Source organism: Pleurodeles waltl, chromosome 8 (assembly GCF_031143425.1).
Source record: "Pleurodeles waltl isolate 20211129_DDA chromosome 8, aPleWal1.hap1.20221129, whole genome shotgun sequence".
In the NCBI taxonomy this organism is placed as follows: domain Eukaryota; kingdom Metazoa; phylum Chordata; class Amphibia; order Caudata; family Salamandridae; genus Pleurodeles; species Pleurodeles waltl.
The window spans coordinates 125,278,336-125,300,896 of NC_090447.1; the positions used below are offsets into that span (position 1 = coordinate 125,278,336).

A 22,561-nucleotide genomic window follows, 5' to 3' on the forward strand; every position below is an offset into this window, starting at 1 on the left:
GGCTTTCTTTATAAGGTTATGGAACTCCGAGGTGACTTGCAATATCCTTATCAGGTACGGCAGGGGTTACTTTATTACTTATAATATATGGTCACACCATCACCTTTCCCACAAACCACTTAAATCCTTGGTGCGTAGCTCTTTCATATGAAAGACAGAGCACGTTTGCAAACATGAAGAATAAAAATAGAATCTCGTCTGCAAAATGAAACACATCAAAAAAGCTGTTAAATATATGTTACACACAGTTTAATACAAGTCCTTTAGAGAAAAAAAAGGTGCAGTAGCTTGGAATGTGTAGAAACATGCAGAAAGATTATAACTTTTCTATAATTACCTAAGGAGAGCAAAAATAAACATATTGCCATAAATATCTCCTTTCTGCTTGTCACTATATAGTTAGAAAAACAACGCAGAAGAAAGAAAAACAATGTTTTGTTTTGTTCCTTAAACAGCTGTTTTCATTAAGCTCCATGACCTGACCTGCCGTTTCCCCAAGCTGCTGGATCAGGCACTGTGACGTAAGAAATCTACTGTAATAAATTATTATATTTGAATTCTGATGCCATTTCTCTATACAAGGCGACTGGATGCATCACACATTACCTACTATACAGAAGACCAGTATTTACACAGGGATTGCAGAATCCCATGTCTTTTGTGCTTGATGCCACATCTCCTTAAATATAATTCCAATTTGCAACTCGTACACCGTGGTCCATTATCGTAAAGCAATTCCTCAGGTAATCCTGCGTTCAGAACACATCTTCCATTAATTCTACCAGCACCTCCGCAGTTACTTTATTAACTACCTGCACTTCATAAAACTTTGAAAAGTAGTCTATATGCATGAAAGCAAAAGCTGCGGAACATGCAGAACAGCAAAAAAGGCCCTGAACATCAATAGCCCTTTTCCTCCAAGCTTATACTGGAAACCAAACGAGCTGTGAACCCACGATGCACAACGTGGCTGAGATCACTTTTTTGACAACCCTCGCACCTCCTTACCCAAATATCAGCCATGACATCTAAACCGACCACCAAAAATATAGGTTAACTCTTCTTTCATCCCTGAATGCAAAATATTGATCCTAAAGGGTGGAATGTTTCTGTCCACTCGTAACACTGTTCTCAAACCTTAATTAATCCTCCAGTTTGTAAAACACTTTGTTAGTCAATTAATTTCAATTTCCCTGGCAATCTGCTCTGAAGATATCCTATAACATTCTTCAGATTTCAAATCTTCCTTCCTTTTAGATTTCCACACTTTGTTTTGAAAGACAGCGTCATCCACCACCCCATAGTCTACATCCCTTCAGAAATAAAATGACCTCACACTCGATCTTCTCTACACATGCAGTTATCTTTATATGGAAGAAATCAATCTGAGCATTCAATCTGATGGTTATTTACCAACAACATACCTAAAAGCTTCTAGTCTCACTAACTTTGCATTGAGAATCCTACCCACATCTGGCACCAAAAGATTCACAAGTTTATGATCTGTCCGCAACATAAATGTGGTACCCCACAAAATCATTCTGAAGTGTCCAATTGCACATGTACATGTCAATAGATCATATTCGGTGACCGAAAAAAAGACGCTCTGCTCCCTACATGTTCTCTAACCATATAAAAAATCCCCGCAGCATTGTTAGGTCTTTGCAAAAATACCACCCCAGACCACAGTTACAGTCATCCACAGGTACCACATATTCAAGACCACTCTCAAATCACTTCAAACATGGTGCACTTATAACTCCTCCTTTAACATTAGATTGCCTCTCCATCCTGTCCAACTTGCATTTTTCTTCACAAGTTTCTGGAAAGGCAGTGTCTTGCCACAACAATTCTTCACAAATGTAGCATATTTGGTGAAACCTAGAAATGAGATGAACTTTTTTTTGTAAAATATTTCTGGAGCTCATCCTATTGCTTTGATATGGTTACACTTATTGTATCCCTCCTTATGCTGTATACTAAAAAGCCTAACTTCAGATGACTGAACTTGTATTTGCACTAACTTAGGATTAATCATTTCTTCACAAACATTCTTAGAACTCCCTTTAAATTAAGTTGTTCCTGAGACCTCCAAAAACCAGAATGTCATCTTGGAATGCTACTGCTGCCAAGACACCATTTGAAACTTCCTACACTAGACACTGAAAAACCAAGCTTGAACTTGGCCAACCACCCCAGACCACAGCCACACAACAGCCACAGACCAAACAGACCCCTTTTGCATTGAAAAGCTACTTTCATACTGACAAAAGTTTTTATATGTCTGGAACTCTTCTCAAGTTCTAAATGGTGCTTTGTACTCACAAATTCCGGGTGTGGGCAGTAATACCACCCCACCCCCCACACTGATAACAACATCTAATGTATATTTGGTGGAGGATGTCTGTCTATCAAAATTGAGGTACATTTACTAAGCCAAGACAGTTGCAAACCTCCTGAACTTTTCAGGGGTATCACCACTGGAGAGAACCATGAAGAGGACTGATTCAGCTCTATAAGACCTTTTTCACTGAAATGCTTCAATATATTCCCAAACTTGACCCTATACATTATGGACACTCTCCTTAGTTTATGTCACACAGGATCATCATTCTCCTAAAGAATTATCCTGTGCTTAAGACAGACTTTCCCAACAGCTTACAAAAAAAGAATGTGCTGATGCCTTGCTTTTCATTTCCTTCAATTCACTACCCTTTACTTTTAAGTGTAGCATACACTCAGGGGGCTGATTTAGGATCCAGTCTGATGCCCACCTCTTCTTCATGCAGCCCCCCCAAAATGGACTTTCATTTTTCAGCTTTGTAAATGTTCCCTCTTATTCTTCTTTCCTGAAAATGAATTTCTGACCCAAAACTATCAGCCAACTCTATCCTGTGTAACCTCCTTGTTTCATATTAGTAATAGTTTCCTGTTCTTCCACAACCTGTTCACCACATCTGTATCTATAATGTCAAACCATGCCCATGAATCCACCATAATCAATCCTTTCTTGTCATCAAGGTGACATAGCAAAGAGATAACATATACAATTTTTAGGCTGAGCCTAGGAGGCGTGCATGCGCTGTCTGCAAGACCTGCCGTATTCACTTAAAGGACTTTGATCCTGCCTGCTGCTTACCATAGGTTGACTCCAGTGTCACTCTTTTAAGCTGCCTCTTAACTGGTTCGCACAACCAATACCTCATTTCCGTTCTTAGCTGAGAAGCACTGGCCAAGTACAGATTACTTCCTCTTGATTAGTGCCCCTCCGCTATGATGTAGGTACTATTTCCTCCCATCCCACAACATTTAAATTGCTCTGTTTTTTTGTGTTTGCAGCTGTACTGCAGTCGTGCGCCGTTTATTGCTTGTTTTATTTTGTTCTACTTGTGTTTTTGACTCCTGCATGTGTTCACCCGATCCGGTACGCGTTCATCCATTGGATCGGCATTTGTAATTTTGTTTCCATTCGCCATTGTTTAATCGTATTTCTTCCAATTGGCAATGTTTAATTTTATTTCTTCTGATAGGCATGTTTTTTGTAGGTACGGGGGAGCCAACGCCAAGACTCGTACCCGGTTCTCTGGTCCCAAAGTCAGCAGTTCTGTAAGTTACGCCACACCCTCTCAGATGCCAGCTTGTTTTTTGTACAATGTGTTCGTTCAGTTTGACTGGCAGATTAAATGAATCCACATATACACAAATGCGTTTGAGGATATCAGGGTTATGAAAAACACATCTTATTGCCCCCTCTGTAATGCTATTTAGATTTCACCATCATTTGACCATCAACTCCATTTTGTGCGAGTGACTCCATTTGGTGCCCTGCAGCAGTTGCAGGGCAGCACAAGTATTTTTCCTTAAAAAACATGTTTTTCTCTTCACCTGCGAATAGACGGACAGTGTTGGAACATATTATGTGGGATGCGGACTACATATGAGTTCACAAGGCTGAGACTGTTTTTATCAGAGGAATGTACAAGTCTGTCTCAGAACAATCATTGGAAGCCTGGCCAGCTTCTATGGGTGTTTTGACAGAGCGAAGGACAGCCAGCGTTTTATTGCATAACAGAGAGAAGTGGGTTCCTAGAGCCTTCTTCTTGAGGTGTTTTTAGGTTAAAAGATGGGGAGACTTGGCACTAAGACAGGAACTCGCCTGTGGAGCGGATGCACTGTCCAGGATCTGATTTGTGATCCCAATCGGGGCTCTCCTGCCTTTTGCTGATTGATCAAGGGTTCCCCCAGTCTCGCTGGCGAGGATGATGTCAACCCCGATGGTGATGCATTTTAAATCTTGATTATTTTGTTTATATATACATGCTCTGTTAACACATTGCACATTTCTTTTTCAGTCTTGACCACTTGATATATGCATTTAACTTTGTATATACACATGTTATGTTGCATTTAAGTTGTATGCTTATTCTCATACATTTGCATAGCTTACTTTTGATATTTGGGAAGTGCCTTAATACATTCATTATTTAGACTAAGAGTGCTGAATTCTTTTGGCATCATGTCCTCTTAGTTTAAGTGAGAGAAATACACCCCACAAAGGCAGTGATGATGTTTGCATGCATTCTTTGCAAGTTTTTAGAAGAGTCTCAGGTTTAAGTTCCCACTGCATGTGGATGATAATTTCCCTGCTGCCTGTCAGAGATAATGTCACTTATAGCACTAGAAGGCCAAGCAGGTCCGGCTCTGCATGGACTGGAGTGCACTCCACTGCATATCTTGGCTCGGTGCAGAATCGGAAACAGATGGCGCTCGCGGCTGGCTTCCCATTCGAGCCCGCTGCACTGCCAGCCTGTGGTCATCGGCTGGTTGCTGCTGGCACGTGCTAGGACAGCTGCAAGAGAAATCAAGGCCTCAAAAAGCGGTGCAAAAAAAAGTATAAATACGGGCCCAAGTGTCCCTCACTGAGAAGCGCACGTTAACGCTGAGAAAAATCTTTATCTTTTTCACGTGCACCGTAGTGAATTATTAACAGGACACTTTCGTAACTTTTTTAATTGCGCATCTTATGTGCTACTCTCTACCTTATTATTTATGCTCGCGCGTTATTCTCTATGCTCCAAGTAACTACATTATGGTGTAGCAGTGCTTCACGCCTTTCTCTCTGTATTCTTTTAAAATCCATAAGTTATTTCCGTTTTCTATTTATTGGCCATGGTTTCTTTGCTTTGTTGTTGCCCTTTACAGGAAAGACTTCATTCACAGTAATTCCCCACCTAACAATTAGAATTCAACCACATAATTCCACTCCAAACCAAAACCCATGCGTAAAAGACATTGGGGGTTATTACAACTTTGGAGGAGGTGTTAATCCGTCCCAAATGTGACGGATATACCACCAGCCGTATTACGAGTTCCATAGGATATAATGGACTCGTAATACGGCTGGTGGTGTATCCGTCACTTTACCGTCACTTTTGGGACGGATTAACACCTCCTCCAAAGTTGTAATAACCCCCATTGTCATTAACAACGCCAGTAGCTCTAACTTGCGCAGGTGCGAGACCTATTGCACTGCAAATGCTTGTTATTTTATCCTCCTACTGCAAGAACTACCATGAGATCAAGACCCAAAACATCAGTTTCACCCACCTAGGTTTTAACTAAGTTCACCTTTCTGCCACCAGAACCTCAACAAACTCTTCCAAAATGCCACTTCTTCTCACAACTACTGCAAAAAGATTTCCTAAATAACTTTTACCGCCGCATCTATAGCCAGTAGTTTGCATTCTTTTGTCTTTGGACTGGCCATGTTTTTTTGTTTTACTACAATTTTTCTTGCCAACTAGATTTACCTCTGCAATGGGTCGATGTCAAATTTCCTGAACATAAAGCTCAGCTTGTCAAAGTTAACAGCAATACACATGAGGCCTGAAGAGAACACTCAGTGCTGTCTTTTCTGGTCCTTATTACTTTTCAGTATCATAGGAATTTGGTCTCTTGGCACTAGCTCATAATGCAGGTGTTCACAGGTACAAGTGGTAGCCAAAGATCTCATTGCAGCTCTCTGTTCATCCATAGACACCCCTGAGTCTTGTTTTCTCAAATTAACTGAATAACTGTCCCTGACCATATTTATCTTCCTCCCTCAGCATTTGGTGAACAGCATTCCTAAACACATTTAAGTTGTTTGCATTAACCAACTGTGATAATACTTTGAATTTTCTCAATCCCCCACCACAAAGACAATGCCATTGTAGAGTATGTTCTCTTTGTGCTTGAATACCTTCCACAACCTCTTCATCAACCAGTAAAATTTCCAACCATATCGCCAACTCTTAGGGGTTTATCCCGCTAGTAGTGAAAAAGGAGGTGGTCGGTGAACACTAGCCATGATCGCAATCCAATAACACAGACTACAGGTACAAATTAAAAAGCATTCACCCAGGTCACACTCAGGATTACAAAGATCCTATAGAATAATCCAAGCAGGTAAATTGTAAAATTATCTGATTTAGATCTCAGCGGATGGAATACTCTGTCACAAATGTGATGGATATCCTGTCTACCGTAGTACAATCCCTATAGGATATAATGGGATCATAAGATGGCGGCGGGATATACATCACATTTGTGACGGAGAATTCCCCACTGCCAAGATCTAAATCAGGCCCCAAGTCATTTAGTGGCTATCCATAAAGTACAAAAAAACTTCTCAACTGCAAACCAACCCAACAAAACTAACAGCTTCAGGTACACTAAGTAGCATTAATTATCTGCCCCAAAACACTCACTGTAGCCAATTTTACTGCCAGCTCAGCACACTCCGTGGACAGCATTTATAGCACGTTCTAAACAACTCACTGTAGCACTTCCAGTTGCCAAACAGGGAGATCCAGGAACAACAGCACAACACACATTCTTGGAGTTTGACCAAAAGTCAGTAATCCCGAAAACTCCTTGCTGTAAAATGACTCCCATGCAGCAAATTGATGATGACGGTGCATTGCTGGTGGTCTCACGCCTGATTTCACAATGGTCCTGGACAGGGGATAGCGTGCACACAGAATAAGCAAAAGTCGTGCAGCGGCACTGGTCACAAAAACACCACAAGAATGTGCTTCACTGCAGATGCTTTAACAACGGATTCACCAAATCCTCATACTGAACGTGAAGAAGATAAGTGAAGGTGTCCTGAAGCAGTTCTGTGGTGACCAAATAGTTAATCTATTAATCACTACAGAACTCATCAACTTTACTAGTCTGATGAATGTTCAGCTGCCCACTCATTGTGGTGAAAGAAGAGTATGATAAGAGATGACTAATTTCAGAAGGTTTACTAGAGGGGCAGAATGCACTGCATTCACATCAGCCAGGTACTCCAGAACTGCCCACACATTCAAACTACAACTTTTACCCACACAAAGCCCATTCCTTTACCCACACACATTCCACACACACTCATATACCTATCCAGGGTTGTTACTGTCCTTACACCAAGAATACTTTACTGTAGGAAATCCTCTTTTCTGCATAGTCATCCTATTTATTTTTTACCTTTTTCTGAAATCTATTTTTGCTGGACTTACAACTCTATGCACTAAGCACAAAAAAGCTATTTTCAGTGACAAAACTGTAGAAGAGTCCTAGAAAATCTCAGCATAAAGATTATAAATTTTAATCTGTAACTTTTGACAGAAAACTGCGACTATAGTTATTCAAGGACTAGTTTCCATAGCTATTAGAAGTCTAATTTGTTAATGAAGTTAACTTTTTAATAAATATTTACCAAAAGTAGCTTTTAGAAAGTTACCTTTTCCTATTTTAAGCCCCTGCAGGCTATTTGCATTAACATTGCACAACCAGTGCTTGACCTTAATGAGGTGTGAAAACATTTTCCAGAGCAGAACAACGGCTTAGGCATAGTTAGTGACAGGATGGACTAGGTATAGGGCACTTGATCCCTATCAGCCCAGGAAGGAAAGCTGGGGAGGACCTAGGAACTTCATTAACTTCAAAGAGACAGAGGTGAGGTCTGCCCATTCAGAGTTTAAGGTAAGACGGGGCCTGAAGAAGGGAAAGCATTTGTCCCCAAGGCCCACACTAGCCAGGAAGGCTCCAGACCCAATGGGAGGGAAGCTACCCACAAAACTGGTTTTGAGTGGACGCAAAGGAGGGGACTGCTCATTTCTCTGGCCACAACTCTCACAAACGAGACTTAGGGCCTGATTTATACTTTTTTTGCGCCACATTTGCGTCGTTTTTTTACGCAAAAGGTGGAGCAAACTTACAAAATATAATTGAATTTTGTAAGTTTTTTGCTGCTTTTGCATCATAAAATGACACAAATGCGGCGCTAAAAAAGTATAAATCAGGCCCCAAGTTGTTTGGAGTGACTGGCACTGTGGGATTGTTTTTAGTAGGACAAACAGGAACTGCTGAAAATGTGGATTAGAGAAACTACATGGCAGTAGATGCACCTTTCTCAGGGATCTTGACTACAAAAACCTGATCTGTTCCAGTAGGTCACATACCTGTTCTTGTTTTGTATGGTTTAAATGGGAAAGCTACTGGTATAAGGGTATTGTTAGGTGCCTAAAAAACTTAAAACTGTATTTATTAAAAGTGCAAGCAAAATTACCTACTCAAGTGTTGGCCAAGCTCTAACACTATAAAATTGTAAATACCAAACTTAGGGCCTGATTACAACTTTGGAGGAGGTGTTAATCCGTCCCAAATGTGACGGATATACCACCAGCCGTATTACGAGTTCCATAGGATATAATGGACTCGTAATACGGCTAGTGGTACATCCGTCACTTTACCGTCACTTTTGGGACGGATTAACACCTCCTCCAAAGTTGTAATCAGGCTCTTAGTTTTTTTGGGGGTGTCTGGCACTGTAGGATTATTTTCAGTAGGGCAAACTGGAACTGCTGAAAATGTGGCTAGGGTTGCCCCTGGGAACTTTTACCCCATTTGCTAGGTACAAGTCTCCCCTTCCAACAATTAGTGCGAACCAGTAATGTGGCACCCTAAGTAACCCTCCTCAGGACACGGTCAGGACTGTGGAAGATAAGAAGAGAACTGGACGTGCTGTCTATGAACTGAGAGGAGCCCTGAAGGACTGGACCTGATCCACCATGTACCCAGGGACAAAGATGTGGGTACAGGGACACAAGCTGCAAGAGGCCCTTTTTCTGAAGTGACCATTTGACCAGCACCAACTGGACCTGGTCTGGACCATGCTAGTGCCCTCTCCTTGAGTGAGTCCTGGCCCCTGAGTGCTCTCCCTATGGTCCTGTGAGCCTTACAAGTGACTCAGAAATGCTGCTTCAGAAACCCTGAAAAAATGTGAAATTAGAGCATGTAATCGGGGTGTGTCTGTCTGCAAAACATCCAGCCAAATACACATAAAACATTAGGTACTGCATAGGAGGAGCAAGTTCCGTAGGTGGCATCTGCAAACTACAAATATTTACTATGGCAGGTTTTTTATTTGATATTACATACATCAGAAGGTAGTGGGAGCAAAACAGGAGTTAGAATAAAATTTCAAAAGCATTTCCCACACCATTTACCCCTCATGAGCAAAGGAAGTAAAGAGGCGTCTCCTTACTAGCCTGTTTTACCACTTTCCTTAGCCCAGCTCTCAGTGACTCGCATAACTCATGTAGGCATATCTGTACTGTCAGGGTAAGGGCAGCTGCCAGCCTTTCTCTTCACAGGCTTCACTGCATCCAAAGACAAATTAAAAGCCTTTATCAATCAATCTGCATCAACACTTGCCAACCTCCACCACACTTTGGACCTGATTACAACTTTGGAGGAGGTGTTAATCCGTCCCAAAAGTGACGGATTTACCATCAGCCGTATTACGAGTCCATTATATCCTATTGAACTCATAATACGTCTGGTGGTATATCCGTCACATTTGGGACGGATTAACACCTCCTCCAAAGTTGTAATCAGGCCCTTTGTTTCTGTGCTCATCTGCTCACAATATTCCCGTCCTACAGACACCTACCCACCTGTGCTCTTCTCAGATGGTTTTTATACTTTTGAAGATTGTACTTTTAGAAGCTTTGCCACTTTCTCTTAATGTCACAGTGTATTTCTGACACTGAGGGTCTGAGATTCAGTTTGACAGACAGAGCCCTCTGCTGCAAAGGTGAAGAACTACCCTGTCCTACAAACTCTTGGTTCACCCGCCTCATATATAGAAGGGCGTGCAGTAAGCCTTCCATCGCTAGAGCCCCCGTTGGTCCCATTGATGGACAGTTTAATGCAACGGCTCTACGCAGTTGGGGCTGCTGCAGAAAAACCCTCACACCAACTGCTCTATTTAGAGACAACAGGTTTCATGTTTTTTTTTTTCAAAACTGACTGCGACCTTCCACTAAATGTTTTGTACCTTGAAGGGAACCACTGTGATAGCAATTTACGGCACAGAAATGACCACTGGGCATGCGGTCATCTCTAAATCTGAGGAACAGAGAAGCATCAGGATGGCAGAGGTTATGCCATCCGCCTCCCGGACAGACTGCACTCCATCTGTCAACCTCTAAGTCAGCCCCTAAGACTTTTTGGTTAATTGCTCTTTGTAAATCACACTACCACCAACACAACTCAGGGTACAGTAGCACTACATACAAGTCCCAAATATATACCCATATGCAGTGTCATGACAAATAATGGCAAATTACACAACAATCCTGCAGAGGTGTCTTAATACAATTACAGCAGGACCTCTGTCAACCAAGGAGACCCTCTTATGTTTGCCTCAAAGTTTGGGCCAACAGCCAGGATATTCAGAGGTCCTGTGAAGAAACCTGGGTACTTGATAGATATGATTGCAATCTGAAGAACTTAAATGATTGTTTTGCTTACCTCGATGCAGCCTACTAGTATCCATCGCAGGCAGAGTGTTTCTGCGGGGTATGGTGACCGACAGCATGTCCACACTTTCCCCATTGTGTGGCTGCTGCTGTGGGCTCCCCCATCTTGACTCTGCCTGCCCGGGTTTAGGAGGGCGAGGGGGAGGGGCGGTGGGAGAGTCACTAGATGCCATGTCCAATGCATTATGATTCCTGTCCAATGTAAAAGTTCTTGGAATCTGGTAAACTGCCAGTGGGCTTGACTGGAGATCATAGGAGTCTGCGGAAAGTTCACTTAACTCCTTCCATAGCACATTGTTGGGGGTTTTATAATTATTTAGCATGTCTTCGTTTTCGGATTCTAGTCCGGTAAGGCTGGATTTGTTAGGCGTGTCAGAGCCAAAGCTTCTTGGGAGATCGTAGGCGCTGTCCCTGAGATCAGAATTGTGCCTGTTTGGCTTTGGCAAGCTATAGAAGCCATGAACATGTCCACCCACGCCATTGACACAATGTCCATAACCCTGGGCGAGCTTCTGCACAGCAGTGTCGCTTCTCATGAAGAAGGAGGTCCTTGTGGCTTGGGAGAAGCTAGCACTCCTGGAAGAAGAAAGAGAATAAAAGATCACTGTTATACAATAATTTCAGAAATTAATACTCAGGGCCCGATTCACAAAGGTACTTACGTGTAGTAAAGTTACGAGTGTGGAGTCTCTACGCGCTAGTGGCGGAGTTACGGACAGCAGTTTTCCCTGTGTGTGGATTGCCACGAGTGTGGACACCCTGCACTCGTAACTTTACTACACTTGAGTAACTTTGTGAATTGGGCACCCCAACCACACAAAGCAGCCTTTTCCCGCCCTCCTGCTCACCCTCGATTACCTATTTTTCTCACGCTCAAGAAACCACACTCCCATTTTTCCACGAAGTCAACGATCCCAGTGGGTACCCGTTTTTGGGTGTGCGCGCTCCTGTATATTCTGAGGATGGAGGGGACCTACCTCAGCTTCTCAAAATGGATGCCCTTAAATTCCACTATCTATAAGTGACTAACTAACTACTTGAGGACTAACTTGCAGAGCCCAGCCACAGACTTGCAATTTATGTCTGCGTAACTAGTTTAATGGCAATGATTATACCATGGATTCACTCGATCATAAGCACATACCTATCTTGTGACGTTCTTGAATAAAAATAATTTAATTCATACAAGTTAAAATAACAAACAGGCTTCAACTAACATTGTGAAATGTGATTTAGAAGTTAAGGGTAAACTACAACTTAGGACCAAGAGAGTAAATGTAATGCAATATTTTAGACTTTTAAGGTTGGCTGTAAGAAGAAGATGCATTTCGGGATTTTCTTACAAAAAATTGTTAATTTTATAAGCACATTTTGCCTTGATCTTTTATCTAATCTTGATGCCTTACATGTTTATATTTACAATTTCTGTTTTAAAGAGAAAAAAGACTGCACATAAAAATCGCATATTCCTAAAACTTGTGTCAAAAATGTTGACATCCAAACACTTAAATGGGAGATCTTGTTAATTATATTATTACCTACCTGTGTTTTCTACAAATCACCCTAATTCCATAGTCTTGTACCTAACAAAAATATATATTTTCTTTGTGCCCAGCTGACATATTTGTGTGGCCAGCCTAGGCACATTTGTGTCTTAGCAGAGCTAAGAGACCATATTCATTACTTTTTGCCAAGCAGATGATATACTGCATTTCGGGCACAATCATTGTTATGGTACCCGGAAACAGGGTTGCTCAAATTATTTTGCTATTCTGACATGGTGACGACATAAATATATGTGCCAATATAACACAATGGTCAACACAATGGAAAAACTGATGGCTTTGACAAAAGCAATATTATCCACCGGGAAGTTTGTGCCTGGAGAATTATTCTAATGGAATAATAATACTGTGGCTACGGAACTGTGGGCACATTCACTATGCTGTCCTTCAGAAAAGCATCTCATAAAGTTCAGCAATACGAATATTGTCCTTCAGAAAACTGTGCAAGAGGAATAATAACTAACAAATCACAGTGGCAGGGGCAATACTGTTAACATATTAGGATACAGCACTAAAATCATAACCATTTACCACCCATAGATGCATCTTTTTTCCGATGCCCCCCCCCAGGATCCTGATGCTGCATGGAATGTTGGTCTAACTCTGGTTGAGACTAAGACTGATCATGGAAGTCCCATGCGGCTGGGAGGGGTGTATCCTGTACACATATACTCTCTAACCTCCAACTGAACCTGGTGTTCACTCAACCTTTCCTAGTGTGTACGTAAATTAGCTACTAGTTTGTAGAGTGAAGTTCAGATTCATTTCTACATACACGAGAATTCAATATAATAACAAACACCACAGACGTCATGCATTTGCAGAAAAAAGACGGAGCTGGGAGATATCTTGCAGCACTGTGAGGAGTGCTGAAATCAGTGCTGAGAAGAGACACTGGCCAATTCTCCAGTGTCAGAGTAGAGTGGCGTACAATGGAGTGAAGTGCAGTGGCGTAGAGTAGAGTGGCGTAAAGTAGAGTGGCTTAGAGTAGAGTGAAGTACGCATGGAGTGGCAGAGTATAATGGTGTAGAATGGAATGGCGCAGTGTGTGTAGAGTGGAGTAGAGTGGCATAAGATGGCATGGATAGGGTGGTGTAGAGTGGAGTGGCACAGACTGGCGTGGAGTTGCACAGAGTACAGTGGAGTGGCATGGAGTGGTGTAGAGTGTGGAGTGGATTGGAGTAGAGTGGACTGGCATAAGAAGGAGTGGCATAGAGTAGTGTGATGTACATGGAGTGGAATATCATAGAGTGGAATGGCATAGACTGGTGTAGAATGGCACACAGTGACCTAGAATAGACTGGCACAGAGTGGAATGGCTTGGAGGAGAGTGGCATGGAGTGGCATAGAGTAGGGTGGTGTACAGCGTATCGGCACAGGGTGGAGCAAAGTAGAGTAGCATGGAGTACTGTGGCACAGAGTAGAATGGCACACATTTGAGTTGTGTTGAGTAGCATACAGTAAAGTGGCATGGAGCGGTATGGCAAAGAGTAGAGTGGAGTGGCATAGAGTGGAGTGGCATAGAGTAGAGCGGAATGGCATGGGGTAGAGTGGCAGAGTGGAGTGGAGTAGAAAAATGTAGAACAGAGAGGTGCAGAGTGGTGTGGAGTAGAGTGGTAAGGAAAGGTATAGACTGAAGTGGTGCGGGGCGGAGTGTGGAGAAGCATAGAGTGGAGTGGTGTAAAGTGAAGTGGCATAGAATAAAGTGGAGTAGAGTGGCGTAGATTAGAGTGGAGTGACATAGAGTGCACTGGCATAGAGTAGAGTGGAACTGCATAGAGTAGAGTGGCACAGAGTGGAGTGGCACAGAGTGGAGTGCAGAAGACCAACATAGAATAGAGTGGTGTAGAATGGCATGGAGTGGTGCAGATAAGAATGGAGTGGCATAGACTGAAGTGGTGCGGGGTGAAGTGTGGAGAAGCATTGAGTACAGTGGGGTGCAGATGAGTGAAGTGGAAAAGAGTGGAGAGACGTAGAGTGGAGTAGAGAAGAGTGTGTAGAGTTGAGAGGCATAGAGGGGAGTGCCGTGGAGTGGATTGGAGTGGTGTAGAATAGAGTGTGTGAGTGTAGTGAATGACACAAAGAGGAGGAGTACAGAATGAAGTAGAGTAGAGAGTGTGACGTATGGAGTGCAGTGGGATTGAGTGACGTGCCTTAGAGTGCAACAGATTTGAGTGGAGTAGCGTAAAGTGGAGAGGCACAGAGTGGAGTGGCATTGTAAAGTGATCTGTAGATTTGCACTGAGTGGCTTGGAAGAAAGAGGCATTGTGTAGATTAGAATGGAGTGGCACTAAGGGACAAGGTGTGGAGTCAAGTGGCAAAGAGTGTAGTGGTGTAGTGTGGTGTATAGGTGAGTGGTGTGCCACAGAAAACTTTGGTGGGGAGTGGCACAGAGTGGAGTGGCATAGAAAGGAGTGGCAGAGTGGAGTGTCATCGAATGGTATAGAGTGGAGTAGTGTGGTGTAGAGTGGAGTGGCACTGTGTCATGTTGAATGGAATGGCACTGTGTGACGTGGAGTGGCACTCTGTGGCAAGGAGTGGAATGCCATTGTGTAGTGTGGACTGCAGTAGAATGGCTTTGTGTGAAGTGCCATTGTGGGGCATGGTGTGGAGTGGAGGGGCATTTTGTGATATGGAAAGTTGCCAGAGCTGCCACCGAATTGCCCTATAGCACTCCAAAGCTTCATCTGGGCAAGTAAGTGATATGTCAATGCAATTATAATACAAGAGGTTACCCACTATCTCGACATACGATCTATGTAAACATTTGATGCCTTTGATCCAATGTAGGGACTTGCTAGCATGTACAACACTTCTGTGACAACTGGTTGGTTTACCCATAAATGTGCTTTAGGTAGAGAGGGGCTAGTGGGCGCGGGAGATACAAACATCAAAGCGGTTGGGGATAAAGGAGAGCCAGTAGCAGCAGTGAAAGAAATAGTACCTAAATCACAGTACGATCGTGGACCAGACATTAATTAAGTTGAAAAAATCTGTGCTTGGCGCTTGCTCCACAGAAAGAAAAGGAAATGACACCTGGAACGTGCTGGACAAGTAGAAGGCAGCATAGAAAAGTGGCAATGAAACCAACGAATGGTAAGCAATGGGCGAGCTCCAAGCCGTCTAATGTAAGCAATACGCCCCACAAGTGCAGCTCATGCGCTATGCAGACAAGACCTAAAAAGTAAAACATGATGCAGATGTACACCGTTAGTATTATGACCTGGTGCTATAAGAAACCACCTCTAAGTCAGCCTACGGGTACCTTACTGGAACTGAGACAGCAGTCAGTGAGAGGGCACAGAGAACATGCAGAAAAACAGCTGTTATTGTGTGTACGTGCTGTTGGGGTGTCTGGAGACACATTTTTAGCACTTTAGTCCTGGGAATCCCCATACTATGCAATGCATTAAAGCTTCTTATGCTCAATGTAAAGGGTTTAAGTGCACCTGTCAGGTGAAAAGGGAGCATTAACGTGCATCAAGGATCCCAGGCCAGATATAGCTGCACTCCAAGGGATGCACCTCCTCCTGCAGACACAACCAGACTAAAATAGTACCTTGTCATGTTTACACAGGAAACATTGTCTGAGCAAAGGTTCCACCTCATTAGTAACAATTTAACACACAAATACAACAATAAGCAACAGACAGGTGACTAGTTATCCTTTGCAACAGGACTTGCAGTGTGTGGCAACATGCATCACTGCATTTTTAGTATTTTTTTCTGCAGGTTAAGCAGCAGATGACGGATTAGGTGTTAAAAGCGTCGAATCTGTAATTATGCAGAAAATGCCACAGTGATACGGACTGCGGTGACCACCTGTCCGAATCACTGACTGCTCTGAATTTGAGTGCCTTGTCCACGAAAGCATGAGTGGCCTGTTACAGATAACTTTTATCCATAATTTTAAACCAACCTCTAGCCCCTGGATGGACTCAGCATGGTGGGTGCCAGCACACTGTTTTTCCTCTCAGTGTCTCCTAGGACAAATTCAGTTATTGCTGCTTGCATTGCTCTAGTAAAGAAGGCTGTTTGTTTTTAACAGGAGTGTTAATGATAGGTTATTAGCAGTGAGGTAATCACATTTGCATTTGAAAGGCCATCTCCACCCTCTCCTTCACTGGGCTATTTAACCCCTGACTGCCTGCAAGAAAGCAAGCATTGGCAAAGCCAATAAGTCTCATCTACCAGAGCTAGTGGCTTTTGTAATATTTTTTAGCTATGCAGTACAGTAATGCGGATGACGTGTGGCATGGCTGCAAATAATTAAAAAAGAAAAAGTGCTGTGATAAGGCCAGTGCTAATGTTCTTTATTTAAAAAAAAAAAAAACAAGGAGTGAGTTGGTGGACAAGTCAACAGTGAGGAAGGGCAGTGGAGAAGGATGGGGTGGGAGAGAGGACACAGAAGAGACAGTGTGAAGCACCCGGTGATGGAGGGTGGGCAGGAGTCTTTGGGGAAACAGGGTGGGCGAGAGGGGTTGGGGAATCAAGCTGACAAGGGAGGTTTGGAGGGAAGGAGGAGGAGGCTGAAAACTGAGAGTGGGCAGTGGGACGGGATAAAAACCTGACAGTGGAGGGTGGGAGGTGCTGGGGCAGCAAACCAGCAGTAGAGGGTGGGTGGTAGGAACTGGGGGTGGACATGGACAACGAAGTGTGGGCAGGCCGGGGATAGGGAAGCACATATATTTCTTAGGGTGGGCGCAAGGGGGTGGTGGGGACTATTTTAGTTACTTTCTAAATTATTGCATGACTTACAGTGATTCGTCTGTAAAACTGAACTTTTCGCCTGGATTTATCTGCTGTTTTTTGAGCCTTTGTCATGAGTTTTTACTGTACCTGCCCAGACTTTCCCTCTATGGCTTGTGGTCAGCCTAGCACGGACCAGCTCACCGGAAGGCGTCGCTCGAAAAAAGACACAATAATTGTAAATGAAACACATAAACGCATCGCAAGACGTGAGTACATGGTCACTGATGACAAAAGATGGACTAATTACTGGCTCTAACTTTCTGCTTGTATTGATGTATTTATACTAAATCACATTGCAAAGTAATATCTTCAATTAAACCATTCTGTATTTAAAACATTTTATCCTTTCACTTAATTGTTACGCACGTAAGAACGATAGGTTTAAATCCACTTTTTCCATCAAACGACTAGTAAATATATGAGTGTAACTAGTACCGGAAAGCTAATACTGAAATTCAAATAGACAGATGAAAATGTTTGTTTCCATTGCATCAGCGCCACCCAGTGGACATATTTGAAGTACATTACTTGCGAGAGACGATTTACTCACAGCGAGATGAATTTTCGCAGTTACTCTGTACTCTTCGTGACACTGTTCTTGCTCACTTTCAAGGCCAGTGCGATGATTTTATTATAAATATTATTTAACACCTTTTGGTTGCATAACCCTTTCGTGAAACAGATATATACACAACATTAATCAGATTAAAAAAGGTAGAACTTTAAAATGTTTAAGAATGAAAAGGGCCTAATGAAAAAAGCAAAGCAATGCAAAGAAATGACTGGGAGGTGGGGTGAGGTGGGTACATTTCTCACCTGGATTAGGTGCATTTGTTTGACTACGGTGGAGAGGGGGAGAGAGACGGAGTATGCCTATATATATATATATATATATACACACACACATACACACATTTCATATCCGCTGGTGATGCGGCAATCTCTGGACAAATCTGGAATGTGAACTCACTAAAGGCTCTTTCAGACCTGATGGCAGGTCACATTTGGCCCAAGTTTCTCCCTCAGGCATGTGAGAAGCGTATTCCAATTACAAGGTCTACTTTTATGAGTTTGGAATGTTGGTAATTACAAACATGATCCATAATATGGGCGATGAGGTTATGATTGGACCAGAATTGGCATATTCCTTTCGTTTGAGTAAAGATTCCAGGATCACCCCTTGGAAGGGGGTGAACAAGTAAGACCAATACATTTAATGACCTGTTCCTTTGGACTTTCGCTGTTGCTTTGGACAGGCTATAGGACTGGTATAGACTTCTGACTAGATGCTCATTTAAATTGCATAGCAAAATGTTTAGACCGTACGGGGTGGGGGGGGGGGGCTGGAGGGGGGGTCAGTCTAAACATTATGTCTAACAAGTGAAATTGACTCCCTTATCTGTTTGCAGAAAAAAACTAAAAAAAAACTAAACTCACATCTGTTCTAGTGACTTTAGTGGTCAACACTGCCACCTTCGGGACATTTTTTGTAAGACCCGCACCTAGAGACCATTAGGACATTACTGTGCTACTAAGGAGAGTGCAGCAGAAGTGGCAGCCATTGGGCTGATGTAGTCTACTGTGAACTACGAATGCTACAACTTTAAAAGTATATGCCGCCACTCTGAGAAGTGGCAGAAAGGGCACCCGGTCTTACAGACCACCGGCTCACGTTAAACACTAAACTTAATGCAAGGGTCTATCTGCTGAGCATGCCAGCAAACATACCACATTACATATATGCACACCTAATCACTAGAGTAGAACTGGGGCTAATCATTTATGCTTTGAGGGCTACCAAAATGCCTTGAAGGTGGCCCCAGCTTTTAGTCACTCCAAGACCCTTCCTGAACGAGCAGCCGAATGATGTCAGCCACCTCACCACCTAATGCCGGGGACCAACCCTTCCTCTCCTTCACAAGTGATGGTCGATAAAAGTGAAAGGGCAAACTTAATGAAAGCCTTTTTGTATTGTTACTTGTCATCCAGAAAGTCCTTCTTCCTGTGCTTAGGGTATAAAAGATAAAGAACTGACGATGTCTGCCAGAACAAACAAGTCTTGGCAAAGTCAATTGCAGGGCTCCAAGCTATTTTTTTTCCAATAGGTCCCAAGCCAAAAATTCTACATGCCTATTACAATGCTTTTTATGAGCCTCCAATTTCCAATGAGTGGCTATTAAAAAAACTGCTTGGGTAAATAAAAAAAACGGATAAAAAGTGTCCCAGGTACCTTCAACAAGGCTGTACTCACTATGCTGCTTTCATCTGCAATCACTTTAACTGAATTTCTAAGAATGACTCACAGGCTGCCAGCCCCTATCTCGCTCCCACCCTATTTCACTGCATCCCCTTCCCATCTCCACCATCCTTACATCACCCAACCCCTTGCCCCAGCGTTAAGTAAATCCTAACTTCCTATATTTTAGAACATTAGCAAACAATCTGACAATTTTTAGCACTGCCTTGTAGAATTGGCAATTGTGTGTGACCCTTTTCATTGTCCATCTGGTCAGGAGTTGCTACCTCTCCCTACATGTGGCAGGAAAGAAGGACTCTGTGGTTAGTTTTAAGACATCTATTTAGTGCCTTGCACTGGCCAGTACACCACTTCACAGCGCTGTCAGAGGTATGCACAAGTCACTTCTCATATCGAAATACAGTTAGACATGTCTGTAGGAAAATCCAGAGATTTCGTTACATGTCTGTCTCTCTCAAGTTTGTGGGATGCTAAGGGCAGTCACTCTCAGGCTCTGCTTCTCTTGATAAGCTGCACATAGAGTTCTGTTTTGTACGTTAATTAACTGAGCTTTCTTTCCATTGTCTATCTTTTCAGTCGTATTTCGTTTTGGGTTCACTGAAAACCAAATGGCCTTTAGGCACTTGGTATGATTTTACCGTGTTTTGGCGCTGTAATGCCAGGGCTGGTTTGTGACCCAGGAGCAGTTTACAGTCACAATGTAACTCATCCACGAAATGCCATAATCCCGGTTTGCACGAACGACCCATGGGTGGAACTGGTCTCAATAAAGAGGCCAAGGATTGAATGAGCACGTTATAGGTCTGAGGTTCGCATGAGAGTCAGTGACAGCAGGGCGGCAGCAAACGTCAAGTGGTTCGGTTCCATCGTTGAAGAAACCTAGAATTAGCCACTCAACTGTATGGATTTCAGTAAGATAATGGCGCAGCTTCTTATTTCTGCCTCAGTATAAGTGAGACCATGAAACTTATAGACAACTTTGTTTTCTTCAAGGAGTTTGAAAACTAATTTTTTAATAGTGCCACGCATTTCTCAGGTTCAGCTAAACTGTGCGCTAGAGTTAACACGCAGCCTCTTAAAGGGCGCAGCTGTGTAATCGGATGATGGTCTCTACAGTCTTCCAATCACAAACTAGCTCATTCACCGAGGGGCAGAAGCCTACGCTCACACAGTGGTTAATTTGTAAATATAAACATGTCAGTGCTCAAAATTCTCCTCTGAAACACATGGCTGCTGCATTTAAATGTGTGAGCACAGAATACTGAGGCAACGTAATCTCGGGCCTCTTTAATCCATTTACAGACACTCCTTGCCCCTTCAGCTCAGTATTGCAGCTTTCAGCTTTATCCTTTTGTGGCGCTTTCCCTACGTTTTTTCCATATGTGTCCTTTGCTCGCAGTAATTGCCTCACGCAGAAAACTAAGTGCCGGTGCCCCACACCAGAAACCACTGGCTCAAATTAAGCACTGCGCTTACAGCTTCTTTCTGCAAGTATACATATCATTCACATGCAATGGCTCAGAACCTGACGTGCCAATTCCTGCCGGGGGCATGGATCACTGCCTGGTTAACCCCTGATAGGGGAAACCAGGAGCCAGGCCAGAGGCAGAGTGGCACTAAAAATTGGGAGTTTTTATATGCTTAACTAACTGCAGATGGTGGAGGGCAAGCTGAACCTCTCTCACCCCTGGTGCCACTGCACAAACTTCACTATTGATAGTTATGCCTATGTGCAGACCCAAGCCAGGGTGGCAGAGTGCTATTAAAAAACCCAAAAAAAACCCACAAACTAAAGTCATTAAAGAGAGGCTCTAGAGAGGGTATCTTCAAACTTACGGAGGCAGAAACTGCCAGAAACACCTTGCTACAGCCTTCCAGCGTCTTACAATAGACATCTCGAATGTGTGGCTTCCACTTTCAAGTACTGTCAGCCCTGTCTTCTGCTGATCCAATGAATATAATGGCTACCAGGGCTCTTATCAGGGGCGGCTCCTCCATATGGGCGAAGGAGCGTCGCCCCCCGCCAACAACAACCGCTGCGAATCCTTTCACAAGGAAGGGATAACAAACTGTGTGGGCGGGGCCACGGGGGTGACGAGCAGAGGGGAGTGCACTGTGCACTCCCCTCACTGCGCATCTATGTTTGGCCAGCCGTCTCCGCAAGGCCAAACACACATGTGCACAGGGCAACACAGTTACTGGGCTGGAAAGAGCCTGCACAGGCTCCCAGTCTGCCTGGCGCTCCCAGCCAATCCTGACGCTGCTTAAAGCAGCGTCAGGATTGGCTGCAGGGCAGGCTGTGAGCCTGTGCCTGCAGCTAGCAGAGGGGTGAGGAGCAGCATGGCGCGGGAGCCGAGGTAAGTTTTTAAAAATATTATTTTTAATTATTGAGCGACCCCTCCCTATCTGCCTCCCCACCACCCTGCGTATTGCCCCGCCCCTGCCCTCAGGAATCCCCGTGAACCGCGACTGGCTCCTATCAGCTTTGCAAAGAAAGAGGCAGCTCCATAACGCCTCCTGAGGAATGCTGAACATGTGAACCTGGGTCCCTGCAGCTGTATGTGAATGTTAAAAGGGCTGTACCGTGACCAAGTGCTAAGCCCCCCACAGCACTAGGACACCCCATCATCTGAGAGTGCAAAGAGAGTCATCCGCAGGGTCCTTACTGACTCCGGAACATGATCCCCTCTGGAGATGCTGCTCTTCTCCATGTTAGAAAGGTACAACAATTTCAAAGATGAAAGGAGGAAGGGGAATCTGACACTGATTACTAATAAGGAAGTTTAATAAGGACGATACCAGACCTACAGCCTCAGCAGAAAAAAACACATACTGCACCCCAGCAAGGAAGAATTACATCTTTAAAACATGGTGACATTTGAAACAATCTAAACTCGCGCTACTTCTGGCCATAAGCTATTAGTGCACGGACACATTTATAATCTCTTCACGTAGATAACACATGTACCAACCACAGTGAGAATATCTACCATTAGTTCACAAAAGTATATTATATAAATGACAGGAAAAACATAATGGGCCTTTTTCAAATAGGAGCATCTCTGCACATGTAGCTTTCTGCATTCGTTTGGGTGGAAATCTCCGCCTGGATGGTATTCAGAAAATCTGTGCAG

The 22,561-nt window shown here is 43.4% G+C and overlaps 1 protein-coding gene across 2 annotated transcripts in view; it reads right to left on the reverse strand.

Moving 5' to 3' along the window:
* GAB2 (GRB2 associated binding protein 2) overlaps window positions 1-22,561 on the reverse strand; it is a 396,835-nt gene that overhangs the window by 33,241 nt on the left and 341,033 nt on the right. For both annotated transcript variants that reach the window (XM_069203930.1, XM_069203929.1), the window contains one exon: window positions 10,846-11,429. In XM_069203930.1, coding sequence (XP_069060031.1) covers window positions 10,846-11,429 — 584 coding nt within the window. The remainder of the gene's footprint in view (window positions 1-10,845; window positions 11,430-22,561) is intronic.